Genomic DNA, 15,719 nt, shown 5'->3' on the forward strand with positions numbered 1-15,719 from the left:
CGTGGTAAAGAACCTCCGTCTGAGGCTCTTTACCCAGATCGGTGTAGCGGTGTGTCAGACTGGCACACCGCACCACTGATCGCTGCGATGGGTGCGCGCCGGTTATCCTGCTGGACATCATATGGCGTCCAGTCAGGATAATGCAACCACTTGGGTAAAATAGAAAATAAAAGACAGTCTTTTGTGTATGGATATAAAAAAAACATTCATACCCTTTTATAAGTGATCACATTCCCTCTGTTCTCAGCTTAAAGGGGTTGTAAAGGTTCGTCTTTTGTTCTCTAAATAGGTTCCTTTAAGCTAGTGCATTGTTGGTTCACTTACCTTTTCCTTCTATTTCCCTTCTAAATGTTTTTTTTCTTTGTTTGAATTTTCACTTCCTGTTTCTCCTCAGTAAGCTTTCCACCATCATCTGAATGGTGGAAAGTCATGTAGAACAGCTTACTGAGGAGGAACAGGAAGTGAGAAATTCAGACAAAGAAAACAAGGAAAAATAAAACATTTAGAAGGGAAATAGAAGGAAAAGGTAAGTGAACCAAGAATGCACTAGCTTAAAGGAGCCTATTTAGAAAATAAAAAAATGAACCTTTACAACCCCTTTAAATAGGCTCCATTCACATCTAGGAGTTTTTCTGCTTTAAGCCTCAGCAAAAATGCCCAACAATACAAATCCCATTCATTATCTGAGTGTTCTGTCGCTCAAAGTACATTTGGCATTGTAGATCAAACAGAAGCTGCTTCCTTGGCTGTGAAGGATAGGCGGGTTTAATTTCACTTTAAGGCTGTCAGCTCAGCAGTACTTAAACAGAGAGCAACTGAGCGTGTGCAGAGCAGGGTGAGACAGTAATACTGGGTTTTAAACAGTATAGTATACAAGTTTTTCTCTAGCTATAAGTGTAAAAGGCGGCCAGCTTGAAGTGATCTAGCAGTATTATTTTTCTGACTAAAGTTCCACTTTAAGCAACCCAGCATAAAGTACTGTGGAAGGACCTTTTTATTACAATGGAAGCTTGCAGCGTAGTAGAGGTTTTTCACAAGAATATGGATTTCTGTTGCTATTTTTCAAAGTCCGAATAGAAGCTAGCATGATTTTATTTTTTTGCATACACCATGTGATCATCATTTGCTCTAGGTTTTTTTTCCCCCTCCTTCATATTTGATGAGCTCAAGTACAGCAGTGCTAAAGCAGTGGGGCAGTATTTTGTAGGCAATAGAATATTGATAATTCAGGCAGGTTTTATAATTTAAAGCTTTTCAGATTAGGAATACAGGCAGTCCCAGGGTTACAAACAGGATAGGTTCTGTAGGTTTGTTCCTAAAGCGGAGGTCCGTCCAAATAATTTTTTTTTTAAAACCAGCAGCTACACATACTGCAGCTGCTGGCTTTTAATAATAGGACACTTGCATGTCCTGGAGTCTCTCCATGTCGGCACTGCAGCTGATGTTTTCATCAGCAGTCGGGTGCTACCGCCACCATTGCGGTAAGGGTACCTAGCAGTGTAGCCTGCCGTGAGGGCGGCTCTTCTCGCCTACCTGCCTGGCGACGGGAGGAGGAGGAGGGAGCCCCATCCGTGACGTCAATACCTGTGGCTCCCGGAAGTGTATCCTGACCCCCCCCAAAAATCAGATGAGCGGAAGCTCCACTTTTGAATTTGTATGCAAGTTGGCACAAGTACATTTTTGTTAAGTGTAGCGCCAGCCACATTTTTTTTACGTTTTTTATAGCATAGGGAAGAACCCCTATAACATTTGTTTTGCTGTCTGTGCCCCTGTTTAGAAGATTTCACCTCACTTTCTGTCCCTGTGACGATTTTGAAATATTTGTGCTGTTGTGGAAACAAAGATTGGTGATAAAAGCTTCAGCAGGGACACTTTTTTTTACCCATAATAACTCTGACAGGAGTGAATTTCCCTTCGTATGGGTAGTTTTCCTCTCCCTTCCTGTTGTCTCCCTCTGTATGTAAGTTGGATGTATGTAACCCGGGGGCTGCCTGTATCTGACTTGTTTCTAAAGGTACAAGTACCATGGCTGTTTCCTTTATTCCGTTTGCTACTGAGAGTCATTGACCTGGAATTTAAGTAGTCATGTCATAATTTTTTCTCCACTCTTTGCATGCTTGGTGCAGGGTTTGTGGTTCTCCAGTTAGTGATGCAAGGATGACGATGACAATCCCCAGAGACTGCAATTAAAGATCTAGTTAACTCATTTGTTTATCCTGACAGATTTCTTTTAAAAGAGTACAGTGTGTTTGTCGGTTCACACATTTTGTTGTGTGGTTTAAAGTAATTTACATTTCATGTTTTTACCCGCTTTTCCATACTTGTGTACAATTAAAAAGCTTTCAAGAAAGCACATAACCTATAAGACTGAATGTTTACCTTTCCTACTGCCTGCGCTGTACACAGCTGCTTGTTAGAGAACTGTTCCTCTAATATCTGTTGGGAAGCCAAGACTTCAAGAGTGTTGGATTGCTGGGTCCCTTCTTTTCTTACTGGTTTCTGTCTGATGACATATCACTACTTTATCCTACCATATGAGGTCAGAGGGAGGAACCAGTGAGGACTGTGGAGGTGCACTACCAGAAGTGTGTTTTATCGGCAGACTTTATTTTGGGGGGACGAGTTCTCTGCTAAAAAGAGGCGTTGCATGACACAGGCGGCAGGAGAGAAGTGTTCATTAGCACAGAAGTTACCTGTAAAGAATTGTTACATTTTTGTTTGCTTTCCTCCCATCTTCTGCATCGCCAAGGAATGCAGATCAAATCTCACAAATTTGGGCTGCCTCTTATTCTTCCTGTAAGGAGAGCGTGACATCACTCTTGCCTAGAACAGAAGATGAGGGCCTTCTACTGCAGAGTCCACCTTAACAATCAGCCCCTTGGGACACATTGTTTTATTTTGGTTCAGCTAACCCTTATGCTTACATTGTCATAAATAGGAAAGCACGACCCTTGTATTGTGTAGAGCTGCAAAGGAGGAAGCGGAACCCGCCGTACTGTGATCCGCAAATAGGGCTGTCACCATGTACATAGGTGTGCATGTATGATAGAATATGTCCTGTAGTGTAAAGCTGGCCATACACTGGTAGATTATCGAAAGAATGGTGGTATGAGAAATCTCAAATACAGATTTCAATTGCTTTTAACGATCCATTTTGGTATAAACGGAATTTCCCGCACATTTGTTGTCGTCTGACATTTCTATTTTGTATATTCAATACAAGTGACTAATGGTCATTCTCTCTTTTTTCTTTTCTTTGTTTCTGCATGTTCAGCCTTCACCTCACTACATTCTGCCTTCAGTACAAGCCCACTGTAATCGCATGTGTGTGCATTCACCTGGCCTGTAAGTGGTCCAATTGGGAGATCCCTGTATCGACCGATGGCAAGCATTGGTGGGAATACGTGGACCAAACGGTTACATTGGAGTTGTTGGATGGTAAGAATGATGCTTTGTGTTTTTAGACTAGTAAAGGTTCTGTATATTTTCTTTCAAAATCCCTAAATATGCCAGATATTTTCTGTGATGTGTAGTAGAGCTGCACGATTCTGGCTAAAATCAGAATCACATTTATTTTTTTGCTTAGAAGTGAGATCACGATTCTCACGGTGTAACCTCATCTTTCACATTAAACATAAAAATTGGGCTAACTATACTGTTTCTTTTTTTCTTTTTTTTTTTTGTTCTGAAGTTTTTTTTTTTCCAAAAAAATTGCGTTTGAAAGACCACTGTGCAAATACAGTGTGACATAAAATATTGCAGCAATCGCCATTTTATTCCCTAGGGCAGGGATATGCAATTAGCGGACCTCCAGATGTTGCAAAACTACAAATCCCATCATGCCTCTGGGTGTCATGCTCGTGGCTGTCAGAGCCTTGCTATGCCTCATGGGATTTGTAGTTCTGCAACAGCTGGAGGTCCGCTAATTGCATATCCCCGCCCTAGGGTCTCTGCTAAAAAAAATGCATGTTTGGGGCTTCCAAGTAATTTTCCAGCAAAAAAAATCTGATTTTGACTTTGTAAGAAACACGTGTCAGAAAAAAAGTGTAGGCTTTAAGTGGTTAAACTTTCTTCATTTACACACAGAAGTTTATCCCTTTGATCTAAGAAGGAAGAGTTAAAATGTTTCAACTTATCTACTACCGTGTTTCCCCAAAAATAAGACCTCCCCCAAAAATAAGACCTACTTACAGTTTTGCCTCTCGCTGAAACATAAGACATCCCCCCGGAAAAAGACCCCCCCGATAATAGGGCCTCCCCTGAACATAAGGCATCCCAATAATAAGGCGCCCGAAGCTACCGTAACTTTTTACCCTGGACCGTAGCGGCGGGCGCAACTCACTATTGGCTGCAACGCAGACAGAGCAGACAGGAAGTGTGTGGTCTCTTCATCAGAGAGCCCGTGCCCCCGCCAGGACATGCTGCCGCCTGCTGCTGGCTCTGCCCTGACAGTCTGGCTGACTCGCAATTTGACAGTGAGTAGCACGGAGCAGGAGTTGGACACATTGTGTGGACACACAGGGGTGACTGAGGTAGGGGGGAAATGTCTGTTAAAGGTGGGGGGGAGATGTCTGGTGACGGTGTCCACTGGCACAGGGGTGGGGGATCACTTAAAATTACATTTGTTCAACAATAAATTTGTACCGTATTCTTCATGGAGAAATAAGACATCCCCTAAAAATAAGACCTAGCGCATCTTTGGGAGCAAAAATTAATATAAGACACTGTCTTATTTTCGGGGAAACAGGGTAGCACAGACAATGTTAAAAACTTGGCAGGCAGAGAAGTATCTACACTTGTTACATTAAAGAATCTGGAAACTTTGCAGTAGAGATTGTGAGGGGGCTTGAATCGAGATTTCATGTTTTTTTTAACAATGAATTGTGCAGCTCTAATGTCTAGGTTTAACATTATGTGAAAGGTAAAGCAATTGTTAAAGCGGTGGTTCACCCATAAAAACGACTTCCCCCTATTACACTGCCCCCCCGCATTACAATACCAATATGCCATTAATTTTTTTTTTTGTCTGCTGTACATACCTGGGTACAGCTATTCACCCGTGTCCTCCGGGTTGCGAGTCCCGCGGGAGTGGGCGTTCCTACGATGGCGGTGATTGACTAAAAAATGAGCTCCCCCCCCGTCGCGTAAGCCGCGTCACGACTGGCGAAAGGAGCCGAACTGCGATGCGCAGTATAGCGCCGACTCGCCGTTCGGCTCCTTCCGCCAATCGTGACGCTTCTTATGCGACGCAACCCGGAGGACACGGGTGAATAGCTGTACCCAGGTATGTACAGCAGCCAAAAAAAAATCGTTTTTATGGGTGAACCTCCGCTTTAACTCTATCCAGTCCTCATAAAGTGTATGTATAGCCTTTTTTCTTTAGTTTTGGATAGAATAGGGAAGACTTAAAACCGCTGTCAACTTATTTTTTTGTTGTCTGTCCCATTTGAGGAGATTTTCAGTCCCTTTCTGTACCAGAGATGCAATATGGATTGAGAGGAAATCTCGCCAAAGTGCCCTAGGGACAGTTGCCACCTGAAAAGGTTTTTCCCCTTATCTTTTGCTCTGGTGGCAAAAAGGTTTTCCATCATTTGCTGTTGCAGTGAAAATGTCACCAAGACGAGGACGGGAGGAATTTTCTGCCACAATTGCAGATTTCATGGGCAGAATTTCCTGCCTAATAAAAGCAGGGATTGCAGGGGTCACAGCCATACCTCTTTAGCTTCTCAGTTGCTCTCTAATTTTGCCCTTGGGCCATTCACTTTATCCAGAGTGGAGGTGGTAGTTGAGGATGACCATTTTTCCTTCAGGAGGTCCAAGCTTAAGGATATCATAGTTACCCTTATTGACGCTATATACTCTGCTTAGGGTTGGAGCATTCTGTGTCTGCTCACTTCATGTTATCCAGCAATGATGTCCCTTAAATTGCCTTAACCACTTAAGGACCGCCGCCTGTAGATTTACGTCCACAGAATGGCACGGCTGGGCAGATGGACGTACCGGCACGTCCGGTCCGAAGCTCCGGGACCAGCGGACCCGATCGCCGCTGGGGTCCCGCGATCGGTCCCCGGAGCTGAAGAACGCGGAGAGCCGCGTGTAAACACGGCTTCCCCGTGCTTCACTGTGGCGGCTGCATCAATCGTGTCATCCTCTTTATAGGGAGACACAATCGATGACGTCACTCCTACAGCCACACCCCGCTACAGTTGTAAACACACACTAGGTGAAACATAACTCCTTCAGCGCCCCCTGTGGTTAACTCCCAAACTGCAACTGTCATTTCCACAATAAAGAATGCATTTTAAATGCATTTTTGCTGTGAAAATGACAATGGTCCCAAAAATGTGTCAAAATTGTGCAAAGTGTCCACCATAATGCAAATGCAATAAAACTATCCCCTATTTTGTAAACGCTATAAATTTTGCGCAAACCAACCGATAAACGCTTATTGCGATTTTTTTTTTTTTTTTTTTTCCCCCAAAAAATATGTAGAAGAATACGTATCGGCCTAAACTGAGGAATTTATATATATATATATATATATATATATATATATATATATATATATATATATATATATATATATATATATATATATATATATATATATATATATATATATTTTTTTTTTTGGGGGAAATTTATTATAGCAAAAAGTAAAAAATATTGATTTTTTTTTCAAAATTGTTGCTCTATTTTTGTTTATAGAACAAAAAATAAAAACCGCAGAGGTGATCAAATACCACCAAAAGAAAGCTCTATTTGTGGGACGCTAGTTAACTGGCAACAGCTTGGCAGCCACTTTGTGAGATCTCCAGGATGAGTCTTCTGTCGATTCACATGACCAGGATGCTTTGGCTTTAATGCTGGTCAGCTGAGCTCCCATGTAAGAAGAGTCTTGAGTGGTCACCCCACAAAGGTGAATGTTTGGTCCCTTTTTGTACTACAAGTACATCAAGGAGATTACTTGCCCTGGCTTTATTGGCTTTGCTTCGTGCTCAAGAGAATTCATGTAGTGGGCAATCTAGATGATCTGCTACCAGTCCTCCCCGCCGGCCATTATCCAGCAGACAGTGCAGACTCTGCAGAGCTTTGGTTGAATCCTCAATATGGGGAAGTCATCACTTTGCCCATCGCACAGATTGGAGTTCCTGGGCCTAAGGTTAAACAGTCCTTTTTCCAGGATCTTCTTGCTTTGGGACAAACTTCTGTCCCTCTGTTCTCCTGCAAGGGAAACCCCTCTATTTGTGCCTGCATACGTTTCTTGGGTCTAATGGTTAGGCCTTGTCCTGGACAGCCAAATTCACTCCAGACTATTGCAGCTTGATGGACTCTCTGTGGGTTCTTTGCGATAGTCTGGATCTTCTGTCCTAATGGCAGCATTCCAGTCTGCTTCTCAGTCGCTGGCTTTAACAGCATACCTGTTGAAACCACAGTCCTGAAATCGTCACTTTCAAATTCTATCATCACATCTGGAAGGTCTCTTTTCCTTGATACCATTCCTTGATACAAGTTGAGGAACTTTCATCCTAGAAAGTACTCCTTGGAATGTATTTTGTCCTCCAGCTCTGCTTTTGATCAGCATCAGGCCTTGAGTGTCATTAAAGGACACATTTTGGCCATTTTGTTCCAGCAATCTTGCCTTTACCTCTGCACATGCTTTCTGTTTGAAAGCTGGAGGAAGTGTCCGTGAACCATGACGCCCATCCGTGCCTTCACAGTCCATTGAGAACTACAATCCACCTGCTGCGGTGGAAGATCGGACTTGTATTTCCTTCATTCACAGCGGAGCCCTGCTGATTTTAAAATGTGTGCTGCGTGCTCCAGCCCACTATTACAGGGCAGAAAGAGAATGTTGCTGAACATGTTAACCCTAAATATGAGCGTGACATGTTCAGATGGTGAACTGCCTTTCTTAACCTCTTTGGTGTGGATTTCTGTGTTGCCCACCCCTCAGATGGACTACTTTGAATGTCCCAGTTGTAAGAAAATATAATTTTTGACTTTCCAGTAATCAGGTGTGCCTCCCCTAATAGACTCCCTATTGCTTGCTACAAAACTGAAGCTAGCTGAGAGTGGGAGAGGTTATATAAGGGGAAGGCCATGCAGCTTTCGCTTTTGTGTCCAATCACCTGAAGGTAGCTGCAGATAACCCAATCGTAACAATTTAAAGATATGTGTCCTGCACTCTAACAGATTTTACTGGCAAGTCAAAAATCCTTTGTTTAAATTCCTGGTCCCCTGTCATGTTATACTTCCATTTAATTACCCCTTGCTTCCTGTCTGGTGTGAATTGTCTCTTAACAGGAAAATAAACCATATAATAAAGATGACAGGTGTTTGGCTTTTTTGTAAAGAAATATACCCCCCCCATTATACTTGCCTAAGTGGATGCTTCATCTGTCCCCGCCGCCTCTGCACTGAGAACCGAGCCATCAAACACCGCCGATGGCTTGGTTCTCACAGATCCCCAAGCGGAGAGCTGCTGACTGTCAATCATCGGCTCTCCCCTCTACTCCTCCATGCTCATTGGAGCGCTGAGCTGTGGAGGGGCAGGGAGCGGGTTTATCAGTGAAACGCGGATAGGCATCAGTCCAGGCACCTGGCAGATCCAGACTTTTTCACGATGGCGCAGTGCCTTGACTTATTCCACTGACGTCAGCAGATTGTGAACTTCAGACCCCTGCTGAAACTGGATCACAGGAGAAGCCCAGCTAACGAGCCCAGGCTGGACTTCTCCTTTTTAAAGCATTTTTAATTTTGTCTACTTTGCTGTTGAAGCGCTTCCTTCATTTACTGTCTGATAAAACATTGCCCCTGGCCTGGAAGTAAGGTGAAATCTGAGCCTCAGACAGCAGTAAATCCCCAACAGAGGTTCTAGTCATTCCCTACATTATATAAAAAATAAATTGGGCTGACAATTTACTTTGAAATGTTTAAACTGCCCTTTTTTTTTTTTTTTTTTCTTAAATTGTATCTAAAATGTATAGCTGTTGGTTGGGTCTTTGCTTATTGTAGATCGTTAAGTAAGCAGATTAAAAATAAATAAACATTAAAGTGAAATTCCAGTCTTTCAGTCTAAAACTTCTACCGCCCCCTTCTAACTCCCCTGTAGAAGAAAGATGAATATACTTGCCTATTTTGGAGCATTCCACTCCGGTCATGTGATCTCCCTTAGCTTCAGTGGAGAGGAAAGATCGCCAACAAGTGCAATGCCTGGGCGGTGGCGTCACCCATAGGCTTGCAATGGGGCACATGTTGGCTTCCCCTCCACTTCCTTGAAGCCACTGTTGAAAGACAATACCGTGACTGGACTGGAGCGCACTGAGAATAGTTAAGTATAAGCATCCTTCTACAGGGTAATTAGAATAGGAGTTGGGAGCAGGTTTACAGTGGTTTGTAAAGTCTATTTTTAAAAACAAAAAACAAACATGTTATACTTCTTCTGTGCAGTTGGTTTGCACAGAGCAGCCCGGGTCCCTCTTTGCTGCTCCTGGCCCCTCCTTCCTATTGAGTGCCCCCCACAGTCAGCCGCTTTCTATGGGGGCACTGGAGTCAAGTCACAGCTCCATTTGTCCATTTAGACATGAAGCCCCAACCCGTCCACATCCCCCATAATTGGCTAACAGCCTCGGTAGTCAGTGGCGCCGCTGCTGTCTCTCAGCCAATCAGAAGGCTGGACAGCTTAGACATTGCTGGAGAGATGGAGTTCAGGTAAGTATTAGGGGGTGCTGGGATGGCTGCTACACCCAAGTTTGTTTTATCTTAATGCATTAAAGTGGAGTTCCATCCAAAAATTTTAGCCAGGCGCTCACAGTAAAAATTCTGGCGCCATGGAGAGGGGGGCTTTTGTACACATACATCGATGGACCGTGGGACAGGAGTGTCTGATTATTAAAAGTCAGCAGCTACACTTTTTGAATATTTTATTTTTTCGGTTTAATTCCGCCTTTACAACTCCTTTAAGCTTGCATATAACCTGGAATTCCACTTTAAAGCTAAAATTATTTGACAAAAAAGGAAAGAGCCTCTTATCAGCTCATGTAATCCTTATTGTATATTTTTGTTTTTTTACAGAATTGACGCACGAATTCCTGCAAATTCTCGAGAAAACGCCTAGCCGACTGAAGAAGATTCGCAACTGGAGGGTAAAGAGTTTTGTTCTGAAACGGCATTGCAAATGTCCATTGAGATTAAATCAACTAGTGCACTGGTGTTCTAGGTTTGCCAGTTGGTTACTACACCTCAATCATGGTAACTTACTGCAGTTTTAGGCAGCTTCATTTGTGCCCTCAAACATGAAATGGCTATTTTTCTAATGCCAGCGTTGGTTTTTGAAAATTTTCATTATTCATTAATAGATCATTAAATTTGTTATAGATGCAGCTCTACTAAAGGTACCTAACTTGGTATCAGCCTTTTTCAATCTGGGCATCCAATGCCAGTCAAGTATGCTTCAAAGGAATATGCCAAGAGGAAAGGGAGGGCCTTTCAGTGTGTCTTCAGTTGTCCATTCAGCAAGCTAGGAGTGAAGGGGACACCACTGTACCTCTTCTACAGTCTACATCTGTAACAGAATTTTTGGCAGGGCTCTGTAAATTTCAGAACTTGATGGGCAAAAATACGAATACTCAGTTGGTATTACAGCTCCCAGTTAGGAATTTTATATATTTATTTTACTCTTTGCTCAAAGATCAGCTTTAGGCCCCTTTCACACTTATGCGACTTTGGACTGCAAAGTCGCATGACAAGTCGTACCCCATGATTTCCAATGAGTACCATTCATATCTGTGCTATTTCAAGTCCCTGAACTACTTTGGTCCGACTTTGATGCAACTTGAAGTCCATAGACCTCAAGATCACACGGGCATTGCTTCAAGTCGTGGCAAAATCGCGTTAAAATCACGTGGCTTTCAAGTCGCACAAGTTCAATTGCCCGAGGAATGAACAAAGAAGAAATTGGGCAACTCAATTATTTAAAAAAAAACAAAAACTTCTGTGATCCAGAAGCTTGATAACAAAAATTTGTATTAGTAAGTTGCAAGTTTTGTTGCATTTAATTTTTTTTGAACTATTCTTTCCTGTGTTATCCTTGCCTACAGTTTTATATTTTGGAATTTCTAAACATTTATTCAATTACAATTTTCTTTCAGGCCACCCAAGCGGCAAGGAAGCCCAAGGCAGACGGACAGCTTGACAACTCCCTCCTTAACTCTTCTTTAGTCCCAAACTCAATTTTGGTGGACCCTGTAGTTGGCATCACTTCAAGCGCCACTTTTCCCAAGCCTTCAACATCTGCATTTCCTGCACCTGTAGCCCTGAACTCAGGAAGCATGCCCCTTCAGGCAACCCATAATGCTGATGAACTGTCAATGTTAGCCATGCCTGGTACATCCTTCACCATTTCATCCCATCATGAATGGCCTCAACAACCGGAACAGTCTAGAAACGATCAAGCATACAGCCAGAAGCAAGATGGTTCCCTTTCGGCGGCTCAGTTCAATATAGCTCAACTCCACCCTGGTTTACATCATCGGTCCGAGAAAGGTTCTGAGCATACGGTGAAGCAGGAACACAGTCACAAGACATCCAGCAGCAAACACCAAGGACAGATTTATGCTCCGCCTGTAACAATGTCCCATAAAATGTCTTTGGACAAGTACAGAGAGAAACGCAAGCTTGAAACTGTTGACATTGATTGCGATCAGATCCCAGCTGGTCACCTTGATCAACCGCAGCAGTCGCATAAAAAACATGGACAATTTCCTGGCGGCAGCTCCGTCGCCTCCCCTATCAAAATGAAAATTCCGATCTCTACCACAGAGAAGACCGACAAACATTCTTCCGAAAAAAGGGATAAAGGCGGCTCCCTTAAGTTGCGGATTCCCATCCCACCGACGGAGAGAGGCTCCAGCAAAGAGGACTTGAAAATGAAAATAAAAGTCTCTTCCGCAGACCGACACAGCTCATCCGATGAGGGCAGTGGCAAGAGCAAGCACTCAAGCCCTCATGTGAGCAAGGAACACAGAGACAAGCACAAAGAACATTCTTCCAATCGGCACCATAGTAGCAGCCACAAGCATTCCCATTCACACTACAGCAGCGGGAGCAGCAACAACAGCAATAAACTTTGCATAGATGGGATGCCAACGACTGTTTTACGGAGTCCTGTTGGTGTGCCCAAGGATGGTGGTACCTCGAGCTCCAGCTCCTCAAGGAAGAGGCCGCATTCCAATGACGCCTCTTACAACCACCACACCAAAACGGGCAAAAGTTCCAAAAGTTCAGGTAGTTCCTCTAGTTCTTCCTCTGTTAAGCAGTATATATCCTCGCACAACACTGTTCTTAACCATCCCTTACTCCCTCCTCCCCCTGTCACATACCAGGTGGGCTACGGGCATCTCAGCACCCTCGTGAAACTGGAAAAGAAGCCAGTGGAGAGCAACGGCCCTGATGCCAGTCACGAGTACGGTGCAAACAGCCAGCATATGGACTACAAAGATACATTCGACATGCTTGATTCGCTGTTAAGTGCCCAAGGAATGAACATGTGATTAGCGCTTTTTAAATTTTAAACGGCTTCTCCCTGCCCACTCCCCCCCACCACTTCCCAACCCTATTTGCCCCCTCCCCTTTTTATCATGTATATATTATATATATTTTTTTTAATTTAAAACAGAAAAGTTAGTATGGAAAAAACTTCCTTATCTAACCAATGGTAACACCTGTTGCCGCAGTTTCAATAAATGTTTAAGTGCTGCTCTTATCCCTCAAAAAAGAAGAGGTTTAGTGAAATGTCTATCTCCACATATGATAGTGTTATTATAAATACTGTAATTGCATGGAAAGTGCAAAAAAACTAAAAAAAACTCAGTATTTCTTCAATTCTATGAACATAAGAGAGCGGATGGGTTTGCTTCTAAGTCGATAGATTGCTTCAAGCCTGGTTAACTCCGCCTTCGGCGTTGGCTGCCCAGCAGTTCCTTGATGCTTAGATTTTGTCAGATGTGTATAAAAAACTTTTTTTTTTTTTTTTCTTTTTGTATATTTAAAATGTATGATATGCATGTCTCATAGATAAAGGGATAAAAACAGATTATACGGACAACTGTTTACAAGAAGGTGGAGAAAAAAAATGTACATACATTTTTGTATGTTTAGATATAACCATAAAATACTCAGGTTTGGAGCTGCTTGTAAGAATAACAATATACAGATTTAACTTTATTTTATCTCGTCATAGTCCATCGAAAAATACTAAACACAACAAAGATGGCTTTGCCTCGTCTCCTTAAAACAAAACAAAAAATGTATTCTGTGCTACAATGGCCTGGAATCAGAAGGCTTTCGTGGCACTAGGACAGTAAACTGTAGGCCTTAATGGAATCAGCTGAAAACCACTAAAGAGGACATTTTTGTTGTAGCCTGTGAAGCAGACTTTACCCGTAAGCATCACCAGAGCGGCAGTAGGGGGAGAGCGCACGTGCCTCTTTTTTTCTTTTTCTTTTAAAACGCAGTGACTGGCTCTTTCTCAGTCCTCAGGGTTGCGAAGGAAGTAGGAAAAAAGAAAAAAAAAAAAAAATAAGTTTACATAATCTTTTGCTGTGAAGTGCATTTAAGTGTTTATTGGCTTGATGCAGTAATATAGACAGAGTTGATGGTAAAGGTAATTGTAGATTCATGTAATTTAAACAAACGACAAAAAAACTTCATATTTGTAAAGAAAAAAAAAAAAAAAAGGAAAAGGAAAAAAACTTCCGTAGTGATTTGTTAGGTTTTTTTTTTCTTTCTTTTTTTTTTTTTAACCAAAAGTTATTTTAATAGCCCATAGGATCACTGTTTTTATTAGCGTGTCAGAATGTACTTGTCATTTTGCCAATTCATAAACTTTCCCAAATAAATGCAGTCCTCACGCGAGAGTTGAAAAATTGCTACATCCTGTTTTTTTGTTTTTCATTTTAGCGGGGCAGTTGTCACTGACTTTTGCATTGTACTTGTGAGGTTTGATGTTGGGAGGGTTTCATGTTTTTTTTTTGCTTTACTCTAAATGACCGTGAAAACCACTCCCCTCCATTCTGTCGCTATCTGGATGTTGCGTGTTCATAGTATGTGCGGTCTGTTTTTAATGAAACTGTAAAAACATTTTTTATATACTTTTTTTTTTTTTTTTTGCCTCCTGAATCTTCTCAATCCTATTCAGTGACCAGTCTTCTCATTTTACTGTATATGTACTCAGTGCTGACAGACCAGAAAATAAAGCGTATATTTTTATTCATTACTTTGTATTTGAAAGTACTGTATGCACTATTGTAAGTCACTTTGGAAACAAACAAAAAACTGGATTGTATGTTTAATGTTATAGAGATGGTGCTTGGCAAATGTGTCTGTGTGCTGTGGTGGGAGCTTTTTAGTGGAACAAACTTTACAGCCAATTGTCTCACTAGAAACTTGACAGGAAGTGACGTCATAAGCTCCTGCATTGCGGCTCAGGCACAAGATGGCTGTTCTGATCATGTGTAGGGATTTAGTAAAAAAAGTTTAACAAAGCTCACTGTAAACTTGGAACATTCGTCCTCTGCTCTAATTCTGTATACCTGAACGTTCATTTCATTGTGGTAGTCTGATGATTTTGAGTGAATGCACAGGAGGTGACGTTTGAAATGGTTCTAGCCAGTATGCAATTTTTTTTTTTTTTTGTCAAAATAATAAACCGTCGGCATTCTTGCTATAAACCAATGACTACTCCTAGCCTTACAGTGTATACATGTATTACTGATATTGTTACGCCAGAATGATAATAAATGTAAATACAAGTTTGCGCGGTGACCTGTATCATTTTCTGTAAGTGTTCTGGATATGTAATTCTTTGTGTGTGCCTCCCTTTGACAACAATTTATTCCAAGGGTGGAAAATGCCAGTGCACAAAAAACAAACCAACCTTTTAATCTTTTGTGAACAGGTTAGTTCATCTTTAATTGTTTTTAAATTCCATATGCATTACAGCTTTAGGTGCACATTAAGATGCGGTCTACCATTAAGTGAGGTACACTTAAGTAATTTGGTAACCTGTCCCGGGTCACAAACAAGCCCATACTGCCCTGAGCCCCATATAAGGCTGCTTTCACACTTATGTGCTGTGGATTTGGGTAACACTTTCCTGTGGGTTAGCTGCACTTTGCCATAGACTGTTATTAGACATAGGGGTTGATTTACTAAAGGCAAATCCACTTTGCACTATAAGTGCAACTGGAAGTGCGTCGCTGTAGATCTGAAATGAGGGGAAGCTCTGCTAATTTCTGTCGTCTAATTATGTACAAAGAAAATGCTGTTTTATTTTCCTTGCATGCCACCCTCAGATCTACAGCGACTGCGTTTCCAAGTGCACTTGCAGTGCAAAGTGGATTTGACTTTAGTAAATAAACCCCATAGACTATTATATTTTGCATGTGTGGTGCACTTTCTGAAAGCGCACCAAATCCACAGGATTTAATAGAGGTCTATGGCTCAGTGCAGGTAACCCATAAGTGCACTGCGATCAGTTTGAAAGCAGGCTAATGACCAATGCAGAACTGATTGACACATACACTGACCTTAATTGAATCTTCCACTTTCTGATCTGCAGGAATCGCCTCTGCAAATTTGCAGGCATCACCGACTGTGCTCTTGCTGTCCCGGGCATGAAGTACATTTGGTATCCCTCCACCTGGATGAGCCGCTGC

The 15,719-nt window shown here is 42.1% G+C and overlaps 1 protein-coding gene across 4 annotated transcripts in view; it reads left to right on the forward strand.

The window, feature by feature from the left end:
- CCNT2 (cyclin T2) overlaps positions 1-15,719 on the forward strand; it is an 81,908-nt gene that overhangs the window by 19,668 nt on the left and 46,521 nt on the right. Inside the window, exons 7-10 of one of the 4 annotated variants that reach the window (XM_040358095.1) lie at positions 3,275-3,438; positions 10,078-10,148; positions 11,154-12,291; positions 12,387-12,454. In XM_040358095.1, coding sequence (XP_040214029.1) covers positions 3,275-3,438; positions 10,078-10,148; positions 11,154-12,291; positions 12,387-12,454 — 1,441 coding nt within the window. Of the gene's footprint in view, positions 1-3,274; positions 3,439-10,077; positions 10,149-11,153; positions 14,819-15,719 lie in introns of those variants that run through there. The other 3 variants (XM_040358094.1, XM_040358093.1, XR_005750363.1) reach the window with 3 other exon arrangements.

This window comes from Rana temporaria, chromosome 6 (assembly GCF_905171775.1).
Source record: "Rana temporaria chromosome 6, aRanTem1.1, whole genome shotgun sequence".
Lineage (NCBI taxonomy): Eukaryota > Metazoa > Chordata > Amphibia > Anura > Ranidae > Rana > Rana temporaria.